At 42.8% G+C, this 17,892-nt stretch overlaps 1 protein-coding gene across 2 annotated transcripts in view; it reads right to left on the bottom strand.

Moving 5' to 3' along the window:
• The window catches only part of ARHGEF38 (Rho guanine nucleotide exchange factor 38), a 54,802-nt gene that overhangs the window by 14,177 nt on the left and 22,733 nt on the right, over positions 1–17,892 (bottom strand). For both annotated transcript variants that reach the window (XM_082236935.1, XM_082236936.1), the window contains exons 4-8: positions 16,148–16,295; positions 13,808–13,825; positions 6,874–7,073; positions 5,334–5,467; positions 570–674 (exon numbers count right to left, since the gene is read on the bottom strand). In XM_082236935.1, coding sequence (XP_082093061.1) covers positions 570–674; positions 5,334–5,467; positions 6,874–7,073; positions 13,808–13,825; positions 16,148–16,295 — 605 coding nt within the window. The remainder of the gene's footprint in view (positions 1–569; positions 675–5,333; positions 5,468–6,873; positions 7,074–13,807; positions 13,826–16,147; positions 16,296–17,892) is intronic.

The following is a 17,892-nucleotide window of genomic DNA, read 5'->3' as shown; positions in this document are numbered from 1 at the left end:
TAAAATAGAATGAGGTGCACCAATGGATAGCACGTTTCAGAGGATCTCTCATGTGAAAAGTTCTACCCAAGCAGGAAATGATCCCTGCAAAGACCGGACTTTGCCACAATCTCTCTCGTTTAGATTTATCATATTTCCTAGTTGATCCAGGAAGTGTTTTAGTTTTTCCCCATGCTTACACTACCCTGCAAACCACCATCTTACTCTGCACCAGGCCTTTGACCAAGGATGAGGAACCTGTGGCCCCCACAGATGTCCACTTCTCATCCGCCCCAAACAGCATGACCAACAGTCAGTGATAATGGGAGCTGTTGTCAAGCGGCATACAGAGTGACATGGAGCCACCCATGCCTTGGACTAATATAGCCCTAAAAGCTTTTGCCAGGAGCCACACTAGTTGAGGCCTAACCTTCATATCATTATGCAACTTGAGAATTCATCCTGGTCTTTTGATTTAAAACGTCTCATTGGATTCAAGTTTCACACTCATTCAGAAGCAGCTAATATTCGCTTGCAACATGCAAGTAGCAAATGGATTCTTTTTTTAGTTGTGCTGCGTTAACACTCACCTTCAGGTGCTGTAGAGACACCGAAATATTCTTCACGCAGAGTTTGACCGTCTTTTCCAAACTTCTAAATAACTTCTCCTCTTTATTAAAAGTTTCATCTTTCACCTAAAACACAGGGCAACACTGAGATCAGGAGCAGAGGCCACTCATTAGTAATTGGTGGAGTAGCCCTAACACTGGCAGAGATATTGCATAAAGTATTTCTGCATTCCTTCCACTGAAGCTACAAGAATAGCTTTAAGTGCTCTTAGACTGTGGTCTCATTCGGACATAGTGATAAATTATGGCTTATCCTTATTGGAATGAATTAGCTGAGCCAACCTCGAGCCAAGAGGAGGAGAGGAGGTTGGAAGATTCTGTTGTCATTTTTATCGATGGTTTGTTGTTTCTTCTGGAGGCAGACAAACCATGGTTAGTCTTAGCTAGAAAGACACCTTCAGACTTTGGCTTATGTAACTGACTTGTTTCAATTCCATTGAAATGCTAGAACATGGCGAACTGGAAGCTTTTGTGTCAATTTTCAATCTCCTACTCACAGCTGCATCAGAGAGGGGAGGAATGCATAAGTCCAAGGCTCACACAAGCTAATTCACAGAATGTTAAACCATAGGTTAGCACTGTGCCCAAACCAGGCCTATATCTTGTCACATTTCATTTCATTTCAATCCCTTTGCTCATGTTCCCAGATATATCCATCATCTCAGAATTACAAGTTCCATTTCATTCTTTTAAAAGTAATGCTGAATTTATGCAATTGTCATCATAAGGCAATAGTGGCGCAAATTTGATCAAATATCCTAGCGGTGGGGGAGAGATGTAGTGTGGGAACCTGAGAAGGGAACAGTAAGCAACCAGTAAGTTGTATCTTCTGCAGAAAGTGAAGAATTGAAGAAGTACTGCGTGTTTTAATGAATGGATAGATACCCAAACAGACATCCTCCACACTGATGAGTCTGCCTTCTGTATAATCAATAAACTTCCACAAAAAGTGCAGATGAATTAAGGAAGTGTGTGTTTGTGTGGATGGATGGATGGATGGATGGATAGCTAGATAGATGTTCTCCACCCTTATGAGTCTGTCTGCTGCCTGGGGTCATGCTCCATATCCCCCCACCATTTGAAGCACAAAGAGTGAATATGATGGACAGGGACTTTTCTGTGGTGGGACCTTTTGATGAACAGCTCAGCCATGATGTTTTCATTGGAGTTTTTCTGGTGTTGCTTTTTAAACTGCTCCATTGATGCTGCTTTAATTCTGTTCTTGATTGCTATTCCTGTGTCTGCTTTAAATTTTTGAATTTTTATGATTTTGCTCTATTCCATTAATTTTATTGCTAGTGAGTTCCACCTTTTCTAGCTAGCAATTTCTAACTTTCATTGCTAGTGATTGATAACCTATTCTACCTTTACAGAAAGGTACATATATATATATATATATATATATATATATATATATATATATGAAACAATCGCCGAGACGGCTAGAGCGCCGGTGGCAGATAACTCATTCTGAAGCTGACCAGACACAGGTTAGAGCTCAGTGTCAAGCCTACCAAGTGGTGGTAGCTACGGCGAAGAATTTCTTCACCGCCTCTATTGCATCTGCAGAAAACAGCAGCAGGAGACTCTTTCAGGTGGTTCGAAATTTAGCGGAACCACCTGCTCCATCGGGGCCCAGTATGGGCCATGTGATCTCCTGAGCCATTTTGGACTCATCTGTCCATGGAGGCGCAGGTCAATTCTGTGTCCAGGGCAGCTGTTTATCAGCTCCATATGGTAAGCAGGCTGAGACCCTACCTACCCGCAGACTGTCTCGCCAGAGTGGTGCATGCTCTACTTATCTCTCGCTTGGACTACTGCAATGCACTATATGTGGGGCTACCTTCGAAGGTGACCCAAAAACTACAACTAATCCAGAATGCGGCAGCTAGACTGGTGACTGGGAGTGGCCGCCAAGACCACATAACACCGGTCTTGAAAGACCTACATTGGCTCCCAGTACGTTTCTGAGCACAATTCAAAGTGTTGGTGCTGACCTTTAAAGCCCTAAACGGCCTCGGTCCAGTATACCTGAAGGAGCGTCTCCACCCCCATCGTTCGTCCCGGACACTGAGGTCCAGTGCCAAGGGCCTTCTGGCAGTTCCCTCGCTACGAGAAGCCAAGTTACAGAGAACCAGGCAGAGGGCCTTCTTGCTAGTGACACTTGCCCTATGGAATGCCCTCCCACCAGATATCAAAGAGAAAAACAACTACCAGATTTTTAGAAGACATCTGAAGGCAGCCCTGTTTAGGGAAGCTTTTAATGTTTAATAAACTATTGTATTTTAATCTTCTGTTGGAAGCCACCCAGAGTGGCTGGGGAAAATCAGCCAGATGGGTAGGGTATAAATAATAAATTATTAATTTATTATTATTTATTATTATTATTATTAAATAATAATACAAATTCTCATGCATACATACATATGCAAATATCTACAACTGTGACAATGAAGCAGATATGAAGTAGGGGAACAGCATCACCCTAGCATGAGGATAGTGCAAAACTTCTGTCTGGACCACTCATGCAGAAATGTGAACCTCTTTCATGAGACAGAAGCCATAGTGTGTGGCATGAAGTTGTCACACCTGACCTCCTGATAGCTGTGTTTCTGCTACTTATTTAGGAGCTACAGGGAGAGGGATTGAGGCAGCAGGGAGGTTGACACAGTGCAAACGTATCGGCAGCAGCAGTGGATTGGCTCTGCCAGTACATTTGCACCACGCCAACCTACCCATCATCTCTCTCTCCTGGTAAGCAGCAGTGACTCAGCTTTCAGAAGATCAGGTGAGCACGACAACCCCAACATGCCACCCACTACAGGATAAAAGATTTTGAACATAGTGTGGATTGCAAGGCCATCCCATTGCTGTTCATAAACGCCTGCTAACCTCCTGCATGCTTGGAAAACACACGTTCGCAAATGCAACCATTAAAAGTTTTAACAGCAAAAAGAAAAGGAGGCTTAAGAGAAGTGACAGAAATTTCCCTTTGCTTGTTAAGTAGGGTCAGCAAGATATCAGAGAAGCACGGGGTTGATTTTATGACACTTGCCTAGACTTTCATCTCTCTTAGCTTGCATAAAAATGTATACGAGCAATGCATCATTTTAGATCATGCATTTGTCTGTCCCTCTGCTCATTACTGTACTTCTGCAGAATTAATACTTGCGCAAAGTTTGAGAGAGACTCCTATTATTTCAGAGGCTGACCAATACTTGTCCCAATTTGAGGGTTGGCATTTTTATTTGCTTCAGTTTTCTTTCTTTGTATAGAAGAGAGAGAGAAGATGACGGCAACAACCTTGGAAGTGTCAAATCTGGTCTTCTCTTCTAATGCAGTAGGAGTTGCTGCAGATGTCAGAGATGTGAAATGTGAGTGCTCTGAACCTCTAATTAAAGGGGGGGGAGGATGCTCAGTCATTCATAAAATCATCATCTCCTCACCCCACTCAAAGTGTTTCTCCAGTATTTGAGTTTGAAAAGTGTTTAGAAAAAGAACACCAAACCAGAGAGAATTTACTGTCTGAATAAAAATAGCTTCTCTTCGCAATTAAGGACATTTCACGGTGGCTGGCATTGGAAGGCTGCGAGTGCTGCTAGCAGATAGTTATAACTTGCATGTGTGTGTGTTGTGTAGTTTGGAAGATGTGGGAGAGTCACATGGCTCATCCAAACAGGCCTCACTCTGGGGACTGGGAGAACTACATTAGCAGTCTTAGTCAGTGCTATTTTTCTAGAAAAAGAGGAGCCAGAATTCACCATGAACATCTCCCCTGTTCTCTTATCATGCAATGGTGGCCACCTGAGAGATGCTGGAAGAGAGTTCTGCTGAGTTCTAGCTGAAAGAAACCCTGGTCCTAGTCTCCATTGTCCAGATGTAATATAGAACTTAATTCACAATGGCCACCATCAGTTTGCACAGCTGATAAGCCCACATTCATTGCCCACACTCTTCTCAAGAGCCATCATAATGCCTCTTACTTGCCAGGATGGAGAGATTTTTGTCTCCATGTGTGTAGAAACCTTTGGCCTTTGTGTGGCTTAGCATACTGTCTCAATGTAATCATTCCATCCATTGCTGTGCCCATTCTTTACTCTAGTGTCACGTACTATGACTTCCAGCTCTGCCTACTCCTGACACGTGGCCCCACAGAAGGTTGCCAGTGGGGGAATCCGCCCCTTGTTTGAGAAACATGAATACAATATTCATTTGGATTCCTGAATTCCTTTGCAAAACAGGGAGCCAGGCTGTGCTGCAGAGCCAGAATGAATGTTGCCTGCTGTGCTCTTAAGTTCTCTTCCTGCCACAATAAATCTATTAATGATGGACAATCCCATCATATGAGCAGCTGCAAAGACTGTGTGATTGCAGTTCCCTGGCTCCAGGGGGGGTGACAGTGATGGTTGGACACTCCTGAACCTCTGTGCTGCATCAACAAGCCCATTCCAGAGCAGAAGACGCAATACAAGCATTGCCCCTTCTTATCCCATTGGAAAAGCAGCCCCATCAGAAACACAGGGCTTCTTCTGAAAATGCCAAGCACAGGGCTATCAATGAGCCTTGTGCTGCAGTGCCCAGTGGGCAGTCCTGTCTGCCTGTCAAATTTGATCTACAAAACCAACCCTGATTAGGGGTCTGGCCAATGGAGCAAAAAAGCTTCTCCACTCCTAGTTTACGCCCTTTAAAACACTCTGTAAAGAAAAATGCCAGACACCTAAATACCTGAGGTTCTCCTCCAGTCAAAATTTTCAGGTGGCCAGTGACTCTCTTCGATTTTTTACTAATCGAGTGAATGTTTAGTCTTGCAAATTTCTCTTTCAGAGATTCATCTTCGTCATTTTTCTTATACTTCAGCACTGCAATTAGAAAAAAACACATCAATACATCAAATCTGCATTTATATGGGGCTTATCCTACTGTCCTTCAAAGTCATGAAGAGACCAACAAAAGACAGAAAGAGCTGAAGGTTACTACCTATGGAAATAACAAGGATAATGAAAATCATTGTGGCCATATAAGCTTTTAAAAATCCATCTCTCTAATTGTTCCTGTTGTTTGTAGTAGCTCCTTTGATGCTATTTACTGCAGAACATATAATTCCGTGTGCTATAATAATTTTCATGCCTTCACGATTTAAATCCCTAGTGAATCTGCTTGACAGAAGCTGAAACATAACAAGAAAAACATGCCCCAACTTTCTTATAAACCTTATGCAAATGCAAGAATCCAATGGTGGACCTGAAACAAATATAATATTTCATTTTCTCCCTCACTAGTTAAGACTAGTAGGCTGGAAGTCAAATACTGTATGCTGTTTTTCTCATAAACATCTGAGGTCACCTAGCTGGTAACTTGAAAAACAGAATGTTGAACAAGATGGACTTTGGTTTAATTCTGCAAGGCACACACTAACATCTTTAAAGGACCCATTTAATTATCACGGTCAGTGGCCGTGTTCAGATAAATTATGGTTTATCACACCATGAATAAGACTTACATCCTGCCCCTCTCTTAGCTAATCCTGACCTACTCCTCTCCTCTCCCACCATGCAATGGAGTTCAGAGGCTTTCATGTTACGAAGTTTCTTTTCATTAAATATAGCAGGCATGGCCAACAGGTAGATCGTGATCTACCGGTAGATCACTGGACGTCTGTGGTAGATCACTGGCAGATCACTGGCTCCCCCCAAAGAAGCCCAAGAACTTTGGCTCTCCTAAAAAAAAGCTAAACATTTAAAGCCCTGCAGCCCATAAAAAGAAGCTCAACAACTTTGACCTGAACCCCAAAAAAGGAGGTAGATCACTGCCAGTTTTTAATTCTGTGAGTAGATCGCAGTCTCTTGGGAGTTGGCCACCCCGAAATATAGTTTGCATTGTTGCCCAAACCCCGAAAAACCAGCCAACTTCAAACCATGGTTTATGAAGCTGCCTTGTTTCTACTAACCATAGTTGAGTTTAGCCAGTTTAGTGTTTAGACACACCCTAAACCGTGATTAAACTAAAACGGAAGCTTCCAAACTCCTTCTTTGGAGCATGCACCCAAACTGACATGGGAACATAAACAATACCTGGAAAGGCAGTTGAAACATAGGTTGAAGCCAAGACTTATTGCAGTTTTGTGAGCACAAGCCAAAAATTACAAGATCTCCACTGGCTAAGGCCAAAGGTCTTATTCTCCAGCAGCCAATGAGATGCTTCTGAAAAGCCCTCAAGCCAGGTTTGAAGGAAATAGCCTTTCCCTGCATTGTTGACACTGCCTTACCTAAATCCTTTCTTCTTTTAAGTTCGTTTATATTTGTATTCATGCCTTTCACAGCAACCAAGGCATCCTGCAGTGCTGTGTGGTCCGGGTGGGACCTGGGAGTTGCATTCAAGAGCTCACATAGCAACAAGGGATACTTCATCACACGCTGGATGGGTTTGATCATCAGAGACCCCATGTCCAGAAGGTTTGGTTTCCCCCTGAAATTTAAACAAAGCTCTGTTAAGTCAACAAATGAGTTCCTGAAGGTGGGGGAGAGGAAGGTCTTAGTTCCTTGTAGTGGCTCCTTTCACAACAAATCCATAACTGGCGAAGCTATTCTGGCGAAGCTATTCTCTTTACTGTAAAATATCTAGTGGATGAAAGAATATATGAACTTTGGAAAAACAAACAACTGTTATCATGAGTCATTCTAATTGCAGGTATACCTGCTGCTAGCTAATGCTTTATATTCTTTATTGATGTGGCTAATGCTTCCAGCTGTTTGATGCTAGGAGCATTTTCACCCCTGTAAAAATTACGATTAGTTGTCACAATCAACCATTTAGTTTTCTTGCTATTTCTTGCCATTTAAGCCTTCTTCCTATCTTAAAAAAAAAGTATACACAAATGTTTCAAGAACCAGGACCCTAGGGTGCTAAAACAGTGTTTAGGGTGCTGAATGTGAGATCATATGATTGCTTCCCCCTAAAGTGAACAGCAAGCAATGGTGACTATAGTCTGTCACCACTACATAGGTACTCAGTATGACTTTGCCAAACAGATGACATCTTTAAGTGTACCTCTTTATTACATTTTCACATCAAAGCCAGTAGCAGACAGTGTGATGGGGCACTGCCACTCACCTGACCTCTGGTCAGTCACTTTGCTGCTGCATGGCAGTTGACAGAGGGCAAGGAGGGAAGCAATAGTGTCAAGATTAAATGCACTTTGTGTTATTAGAAAGTTGGCAACCCTAATATAGAAGCATCATCATGGTCAGCTAGTCTATTTGGCAACCCAGTAAGTCAATGCTTGCTTGCAGCATATATGCTTCTGATATATTCATTTTTTATTAGTATACAGTTGTAGGTTGGAAGTTGAATGGAATCCGTTCCGGAAGTCCGTTCAACTTCCAAAACATTCAGAAACCAAAACGCAGCTTCTGATTGGCTTCAGGAAGCTCCTTCAGCCAATCAGAAGCCCCGCTAGATGTTCGGCTTCCCAAAATAGTTCACAAACTGGAACAGTCACTTCCGGATTTGCAGTGTTCGGGAGCCTAAATGTTCAGGAACTAAGCTGTTCCAAAACCAAGGTACGATTGTATAATGTTTTTAAGGCATACATCAAAGCCTTTCATTCTGTCCTATCTTTTCATTTTAAACAGTTTCATTCTTTCCTCTCCTTTATCTAAAACCTCTAAAAGCATCTTAAAATTCCAGCAAAGATGCAAGGTGGGGAAGATCTAGGCTTGTTGGAAAAAGGTCTTCAGTAGGTGCTGGAAAGACAGCAGAGACAGCACATGTCTAATATTGAACAGGAGTGAATTCCAAAGGGTTGATGTCACTACACCAGTGGCATGATTCCTACATTGTTTGGAATGGACCTCTTGATAAGAGGGCATAGGGTGAGAAGATCTTCAAAAAATAAAAATAAAATCCAGCATTAGCAACCTTACTCTTCCTTGCTTGATGCTGCACCAAATATAGAGTTCTGCTTCTGCAGCACAAGTGATTTTAAAACAGCAGCAGCAGCAACTTGAAATTACTGTTGTTTTCCTCAGAAAACCCATGCGAATGCAAATATTTAAAAGCAGCTTCAGGAATGGCGTGAGGTAGATTTCAAGTGTGCCTTTGCTTCCACAGTTAGTCTTTGGATGGCTTCCCAAGTGATAAACAGCTCTCTGCTTGCATTTGTGCATGCCAAAATCTAGCAATATGTGTTGGAAAGATAGGAAGTTTGCGAAAAGATAATGTTTCCCTGGGGCATGAATTGCTACCCAGTTCAGCCCATCTAATTTGACCGAGTCAGATTACCCAGCGATAACTCTCCTTAGATTAGTTGTGTTTTTAACATGCATGTTTTCGCATTACACCGCAACCCTGGAGAGGGAAGGAAGGAGAGATAGAGAAGGAACACAGTCTCCCTGCATAAGTTAAAACAGACCTGTAGCATCTTGTGACATACATTGTGCAGAAAATTAAGCCGATAATTCATTTGTGATGCTTCTTCAGCCATACACCGTCTTCGTGCGGATTTAGTAAAAAAATTCTAGCACCATAGGTAGCTACACTGATCTCATCGCAAATCGCTGCTACTCCTTTACACTCATATTAACGCAGCTGGCTTAATTCTGACAGAATCCACTTCCTCTGCAGATGGCAGGCAATGAAATGAAGTCATATGCTGAATAACAACATGTAGCTTCTCCCCTCCCCCCCTCCAAAAAACCCTTGAAGTTGATGCAATTGTAAAATGGAATAACCTCATGTTCTGTCGCCCTGAGCAACTTGAAAGGAGGACAGGGGGCGCAAAATGGAATAATGATCACAGATATTTTCGATTCGTGAAAAACCCAGGTAATCAGGCCATCGTTTGAAATCCTCTTTTCCTAAAGCCCTATCTGCACCATACGCTGAAAGCACTTTTGTGCCACTTTAAACAGCAATGCCTTCCCCCAAAAGAATCCTGTTTTAGAAACTAGTGAGCTCAAAGACAGTGACTGGAACTGATCTTGAACATTGACTTGGGGCAAGGGGAGCAACAAGGTTTTGAATTTGTTGGACTAAGCCTCTTTAGCTCTCCAATGCTAGAATGGGGATTCTTAACAGAAGTCAGCAAACGATGAGTTAAACTCAACAGGATGAATCATTTTTTCAGAGGCTCAAGCAGGAGGTTGGGGAGAGAGCTGCTTGAAAGCCATTTTCCAAGCAGCAAAAAGGCTTTCAAATAGTGCTGTGCTGTGCTTTGAAGTCTCAACAACTGGTCCTTCAAGGCACCACCTGGCATCGTAAGTGGGTGGCCTGTCTAATAAAATGCCATTTTACAGTTTGGTATTATTTTTATCTTGAATTACATCTTGGAAGCGCACCATGATCATTTCCTTGCTTAGGCCCTCTAAACATATTGATCCGACCCTTCTGTAAGTATTTTGCGGGAAGAAGTCAAGCACATACTGAGAACTTTAAGGGTAAAGGGACCCCTGACCATTAGGTCCAGTCGTGGCTGACTCTGGTGTTGCGGCACTCATCTCGCTTTATTGGCCGAGGAAGCCGACTTTTGTCCGCAGACAGCTTCCGGGTCATGTGGCCAGCATGACTAAGCCACTTCTGGCGAACCAGAGCAGCGCACAGAAACGCCGTTTACCTTCCCGCCAGAGCGGTACCTATTTATCTACTTGCACTTGACGTGCTTTCAAACTGCTAGGTTGGCAGGAGCAGGGACCGAGCAACGTGAGCTCACCCTGTCGTGGGGATTCGTACCACCGACCTTCTGATCTGCAAGTCCTAGGCTCTGTGGTTTAACCCACAGCGCCACCCGCGTCCCACTGAGAACTGAGAACTTTACATCTGTGCAATTAAAGTGGACTAAAGGAGTCTTGTTGCTCTAATGCAGAGTTTCCCAAACTTGGGTCTCCAGCTTTTTTTGGACTACAACTCCCATCATCCCAAATTAGCAGGACCAGTGGTCAAAAATGATGGGAAACCCCTGTTCTAATGCAACAAATCTTGTTGTTGTTTTCAAATTTGACTTTCTACAGTTTGGAAAGCGACTGAAATATGTGAGATAAACAAATCATTAATGGGAAAATGTATAAACACTCTGCAAGCAAATCAGGAGGAATTTAGGAGGAATCACTCCATAAACAATTTGAAATGAATGCTCAGTAAAGACTGGGCATAATCTAACCACTGCATAAGCTTTATACAAGCAAATCATGATGAATGGTGAATAATTGGTTTATCTATACAGCAGTGTTCATTCTCAGATGTTGTTGGACTACAACTCCCATTATCCTCAGCCAGGCTAGTCCTTGGTTAAGGATGATGGACACTGTAGTCCAACAACACTGGGGACCTAATGTTGAAGAACACTAATCAAGAGGGACTCTTAGTCTCTGCTTGGGGATGTTTTCTCTATTTTATATATGAAGGGCATTTTGTTAATAATAATAATAATAATAATAATAATAATAATAATAATAATAAACCAAGGCAGGAGCAACATTCAGTCGTGAATCTCCTTACCTATAGCGTCCTGCTTCTCATTCCAAATAGGCTACCAATATTTTAAACTTTCCCACAACTGGGGAAGTTGCTCCCTTGTTATGTGATAAGTGATGAACCAATATGTTCCAAGCTGCAAATAGTTTAAGAGGAGTCCAGCAGATGGGACAACACAGTGACTCTCACTTCATAGGGAAGTTATCTGGTACATTATCCCAGTTTAGGGAACAACACTAGCTGGCATCTCGCACTACAGCACACTTAGCCTAAAGGCTAATTCAGCTCTGCATTGAACTCAGCGACGGTTATATGGGCAGAGAAAGAACCAGGCAATTTAGCTTGACAGCTTGGGGGAGCTGCTACCACGCAAGAAAGTACAATATTTCTCCCTGCTTAAACTGAGCGGCAAACATCTATCCTCAGAAGAATTCTGATTTCATCGTGGCCACATATTATTTCTGTGTGTGACTGTCAAAAAATTATTCACAGATCTCACAGAGGTATTTATTCTGCTATAATCGCCAATCTGCTGCCTTTGCTGTGAGTTATGGGGCTCGGCACAGAGGCAAGAGAAAGGGTTACTGTGAAGCTGAAATGTCTTGGAGGCAGGTGTTTCCAGGGCAGGAATCCACAAGCTAAAATGCTCATTAGGGTTTCCAAGAACAGGGACTGTTATTGTGCCTGGATTGTGAAAGCCAGAAGGTTTCATGGGTCCCCCTTATTCAGCCACCACGGGGTCATCCATAAACTGGCCTCTGAAAGGTAATTGCTGATGAATTATTGGCCAATTTACATCCCATGTGCAACTCACAGTTTATGGCATCTGTTTTTGAAGGTGATAAGCGCACATTAATTTGTGGAAGTGCGGCACAAGCAATTTGTGGCAAGTCTGTGCTCTTCTTACACACACATACACACCCCCACACACACGCTTTTCTCTCTTTTTTACAGTGGTACCTCGGGTTACATATGCTTCAGGTTACATACGCTTCAGGTTAGAGACTCCGCTAACCCAGAAATATTACCTCAGGTTAAGAACTTTGCTTCAGGATGAGAACAGAAATTGTGCTCCAGTGGCGCGGTGGCAGCAGGAGGCCCCATTAGCTAAATGGTGCTTCAGGTTAAGAACAGTTTCAGGTTAAGAACGGACCTCCGGAACGAATTAAATACTTAACCTGAGGTACCACTGTCTATGGCTTGTCTTTTGTTTAAAGCTCCACAATCTTCACTCAGAATCTCTTGATCTTTATCTGGAGAGGAAACTTTTTAATTTCTGCCTCATCCCATCCAAGAGGAATCTATTGGATGGACCCATTCATTCAACACAGACATTCAGTTTGCTGTAGATCCCCAGAAAACTCATCCACGGTGCATGGGATGGGTTTATTTTCAGCCTGAGGCAAAATAAGTGGGCGGGACAAAAGGTGTGACACATACCTCTGTACAGTAAGCTACACTGCAGCCAGTAGCATGAAGAATAGCAAGAAAGAGGCATTATCGCAGTTCAAGGCACTTGAGGCGGGTATGTGGGTAGGACCAGTGAAGGGTATGACCTAGGGTGATGGGGTGTGGCCTAGAGTGGAGGTATGACCTGGGGAGAGATGTATGGAGTGGCCTATAAGACCATTTTGGACAGGGCTATAGCTAGGGGGTGGTGAGGCGGGACCTGGCCAGGGGTGCAGGCAAGAGGGGGGGGGAGCAAAATTGGCTTAAAATATGTCCATAAATAAAAAAATTGATTATTGCCTCATAAGAAAAGGTTGTTAATAGAGGGTGAATTGAACTGGGGTGGGGGTTGGAGGAGAGGCGGAGAGAAGAGCTAATTTGTCAGTGGCTAGGGGGCGCAATCTGGACGGTTCTGCCAGGGGCGCAAGATCACCTCTGATTTTGGAACCCCTGGCCTCAAGTTCCCAACCTCTGGCCCAGTGTACTCTTTTCATGGATCAGTCAGATATCAATCTGGCAGCATAACATATTTTCCCCCCTGAGATGACAGCCTGATGAAGACTGCACAAAAGCCATTCCATTACTTTAAATTCAGCTAAAAATAACCCCGTCAACTGCCCCCTTGCTCCTTTGCATCTTGCTCAATGGCACAAATAGCAGGGCTAAGAGGAAGAGAACAGCAGTCTCTGCTTTTGTAGAATTCCAGCTGGAAAACTGGAATTTCAGGGGGAATGACTGAGACACGTGAAGCAGCAAAGCCACAGCTCAAGTCCTCTTGTCCCAATGGTCTTCAGCCCTTCCCAACCAGTGGTTTGTGGAACTGCAGATTTATTTATGTATTTGAATTTTTATTCTCTGCAGTTTCATAAAATATATCAAAGTGGTTTACAACATGAAATACAATAAAATCCACCTATAAATGTCTCCTTTTAAAAAAACCAGTCAAATTATTTTGAATGTAATTCTTGTTTTTATGCTTTGTTCTGGTACTACTTAGGCTCACCTTCATTTTGAAGGGGGAAAGTGGGATGTAATTTATGAATGAATGAATGAATCATACCAATTTCCCAAACATGTTGCAAGTGCTGTTGGATTCCCACTCAGCCCCAGTCAGCATCTCCAGATGTGTACCTAGGTCAGCAGAATCTGAAGGACCATAGGTTCCTCACCCCTGCTGTCCCTCACCCACCTCCCTACAGATGTTTTGGACTACAACTCCCATCAGCCCTGGCTAGCAAGGTAAAAATATAATAATAATAACAAAAAAGAAATATGGTACATACCCTTCTTCATATATCTTTCTGCCAAGAGAAAGAGAGAAAGAGAGAAACAGAAGGATCTATTACCAGTCTGATCTTCATTATATTGGTTTAAATGGCCAAGTCGACATGTACATTGTCAATACAAGGATACATTGTCAATACAAGGATACAGTGCAGTAAGCCTTGATTCCTGAACTCCCCCTTCCAGCGCAAAGAGGAGACTGAAAGCTTCATTTCTGTTATAGATTAATCATAGTTTAGGGTAACATCCGTACCCTAAACTGTGGTTAATGTTAACTATGGATATTTTTTAACAAGCCAGATTCTTAAACCATACTTTAAAAAGCTAAACTGATTCAACCAATCATAGTTAACATTGACCACAGTTAGGGTTCAGGTGACATGGCCAACGGTATAAGCTAAAATTAAAAGCTTTCAAACTCTTCCTTGTAGCCATGCAGCAGGAGGAGGGAGAAGCAAGCGAACCAGATGCTTGCCTAGGCCTATTATCGCAACACTAAACTATGGCTAGCTGTTATGTCCAAACCATACCAGTGGGAGTTACTTTTGAGTAGACAAGTTTAGGATTTGGGAGCAAACAGTGTTAACTTCAAGGAATACTTAAATCAACTGCATTATTGGACTTCAATCACTACCAAAATACCATAATAAGGCAACCTGCTAATAAGGCTTTTTGTGTTTTTGTTGTTGTTTAGTCGTTTAGTCGTGTCCGACTCTTCGTGACCCCATGGACCAGAGCACACCAGGTACTCCTGTCTTCCACTGCCTCCCACAGTTTGGTCAGACTCATGTTAGTAGCTTCGAGAACACTGTCCAACCATCTCGTCCTCTGTCGTCCCCTTCTCCTTGTGCCCTCCATCTTTTCCAGCATCAGGGTCTTTTCCAGGGAGTCTTCTCTTCTCATGAGGTGGCCAAAGTATTGGAGCCTCAGCTTCAGGATCTGTCCTTCCAGTGAGCACTCAGGGCTGATTTCCTTAAGAATGGATAGGTTTGATCTTCTTGCAGTCCATGGGACTCTCAAGAGTCTACTCCAGCACCATAATTCAAATGCATCAATTATTTGGCGATCAGCCTGCTTTATGGTCCAGCTCTCACTTCCATACATCACTACTGGGAAAACCATGGCTTTAACTATATGGACCTTTGTTGGTAAGGTTTTTTAAAGGTAAAGGTACCCCTGCCCGTATGGGCCAGTCGTGTCCGACTCTAGGGTTGTGCGCCCATCTCACTTAAGAGGCCGGGGGCCAGCGCTGTCCGGAGACACTTCCGGGTCATGTGGCCAGCGTGACGAAGCTGCTCTGGTGAGCCAGCACCAGCGCAGCACACGGAAACGCCATTTACCTTCCCGCTATAAAGTGGTACCTATTTATCTACTTGCACTTAGGGGTGCTTTTGAACTGCTAGGTGGGCAGGAGCTGGGACTGAACGACGGGAGCTCACCCCGCCGCGGGGATTTGAACCGCCAACCATGCGATCGGCAAGCCCTAGGCACTGAGGTTTTACCTTTGGCAATCTTTACAATACTTTAGTTTATGGTTGCCATCAATTTTGATTTTAATTAATTCTTATGATGTTTTTATAATGTTGCACTATTTTAGTGTTGTTAGCCGCCCTGAGCCCGGCTTCGGCTGGGGAGGGCGGGATATAAATAAAATTTATTATTATTATTATTATTATTATTATTATTATTATTATTATTATTATTACCCACAGCGCCACCCGACTCTTAGATATGTCCTAAATCAGTCTTCCCCAATCTGGTGCAGCTCTGAGGTTTTGGACTGCCTGGTCGGGTATTACAGGGGTTGTAGTCTAAAGCATCTGGGAAGGCTTTTCTAGACTCTCTGGGGTTATACACAGAAGCCAAAAAGTTCCAATAAATCTGATCTTACATCTTCCTGAAAAAGCAGTTTGTAACGGGAAGGGGCATAATGAAAAGGTTTGGGGGGGCAGCAAAGACAAGCCCCAATATACTTATGCACAATTTTACAAAATGAGGGTTAAGGATTTTATTATGGTGATGATTTAATTTAGACACAGATGTGCTCAGTGCATTAAAAGGATGGAATGCTTCAGTTTAAGATGGTGCTTCCCTGAAGCAACCTATTTTTTTTTTAAAAAAGCCTGTTTTGGTGGCATCTTGGATATTCTTTCCATTTGGGATCCCTCTAATAACAGTGAAATATATTCATATTTCCAGGAAAGGAGCATAAGTGTATGTTCCTAGTAAATGCCATAAAACTCTGGATTTATAGGAGATATTTTGTTTTATATCCATTTAAGCTCTCCCATGACAAGCAGTGAGCAAGAGATGGAAACAACCATTTGAAAAGTTCTTACTTTAAGGACAGCAGGCAGTCACGTATATGCTGCTTCAGTTCTTCATCTTTTTCGTAGGATTCCAGCAGGACGTGTGCATCATCGTGCTGGTAACAGTAGATTTTATACGTGTCTTCTAGTAGGTCTTTCATCTGCAAAAACACTTGCCCTGTTAAAGTGTAAACAAAAAAGCCAAGAAGATGAAAAAACAGCACAACGTCAGACAATTTAAGGTCTGCTTCAAATATGTGAACCTGCCAGGCCTTGATGGAAGATCTGCTCTCTGTCCCATCTACTCACGAGTACATTCCAGTACAAGAGACAGGGACTTCTCAGTGGTGTCACCAAGAATGTTGCATATGAATACCTTCCTGGGTAAGATCAGCTGGTTTTCTCTCTTTGCTCCATTATCTAAACATTTTAAAACCCAAAGCAGCTTTCAGTGTGCATTTTAACTCTTCTAATGTTATCTGCTATATGCTGGGACCTTTAAGATGGGCCAGTGGTCTGACCCAACATTCTTACGTTGCCAAGAATGGTGGAAGTTGTAGTCTCTCTCTCTCTCTCTCTCTCTCTCTCTCTCTCTCTCTCTCTCTCTCTCTGTATATAGATATACGTGCACTGATGATAGTCATTGTTTGGATGGGGAGCTTTTATCCATTTCTGCAGTCATACAATCAATCAATCAATCAGTAGCTGAATTGGGTTCCACACAGTCACAAAAATGAAGTCACAAGCCAGTCACAAGTCAGCACCATAAAAAGAAGAAGATGTCACAGTCAAAAAATTAAAAAGCCACACCAACAAAAACACAAAAAATAGCAAAAACAAAAGCTCCTCCATGTTGTGTGGGTGCTCAGGACTCAATAGCCTATAGACTCAACAGGAAGCCTCTGATTAGCAGCAGGGGACTCAATTTACAAATGGAACACACTCAACAGGAAGCAGAACATGTTTTGCTTCCAAGGCAAAGTTCACAGACTGGAACACCTACTTCCGGGTTTGAAGCGTTCCATTTCCAAGTTGTTCATAAACTAAGCTGTTCTAAAACCAAGGTACCACAGTATTTTGTTTCCCACAGTGGCCAATCAGTTGCCCACGGGAAGCCCAACAGCAGGGCATGAGGGTAACAGCCCCAAAATGGCATTCAGAGACATCCTGTCTCCGATTCTGGAGGTAGCAGATGCAGCCATCACGACTAGCAGCCCTTGGCTATATTTGCACTCAGAAATATTTGCTTTATTTTTATTGTCTTTGTTTAAGACATTGATATGCTGCTTAATCATTATCAATTCTAAGCTCTAAAAGCAAAAACAAAAAGGAAACCACACAGAAAATGAAGCAATAAAAACTCATCATAAAACTGAAGTCTACCTTAAAATGCCTGCTGGAACAAAGGAAGTATTGGTCATGCATCTGAAGTTCAGCGAGCATGGTGCCTGTCAAATCTCAGCTGGCAGGGAGTTCCACAGGCTTGAGTCGGCTGCACCGAATGCTCAGCTTCTAGTATTTATGAGCCATGCAGCTAAGCCATGGCGGGAACCACCAACAGGCACTTAAAGATTTATATCTCTTCCCTTCCCCACAATAACCGAACATTTGGAAACTTTTCATACTGCATTTCCATCTTTGCATATTATAGGGAAGTACAAAAGAGGAAGCGTAAGGGAATTGTGCTTCCTTTTTCCACTGCTGAGATAATGTGTGCTTTTTATCCTGCCCTTCAACACCTGACACACAGAACACACCTGCTGAACTTCTGCATG

The sequence above is a fragment of the Podarcis vaucheri genome (assembly GCF_965113315.1).
Source record: "Podarcis vaucheri genome assembly, chromosome: 9".
Classification (NCBI taxonomy): domain Eukaryota; kingdom Metazoa; phylum Chordata; class Lepidosauria; order Squamata; family Lacertidae; genus Podarcis; species Podarcis vaucheri.
This window is presented reverse-complemented; position numbering and strand designations above follow the sequence as displayed.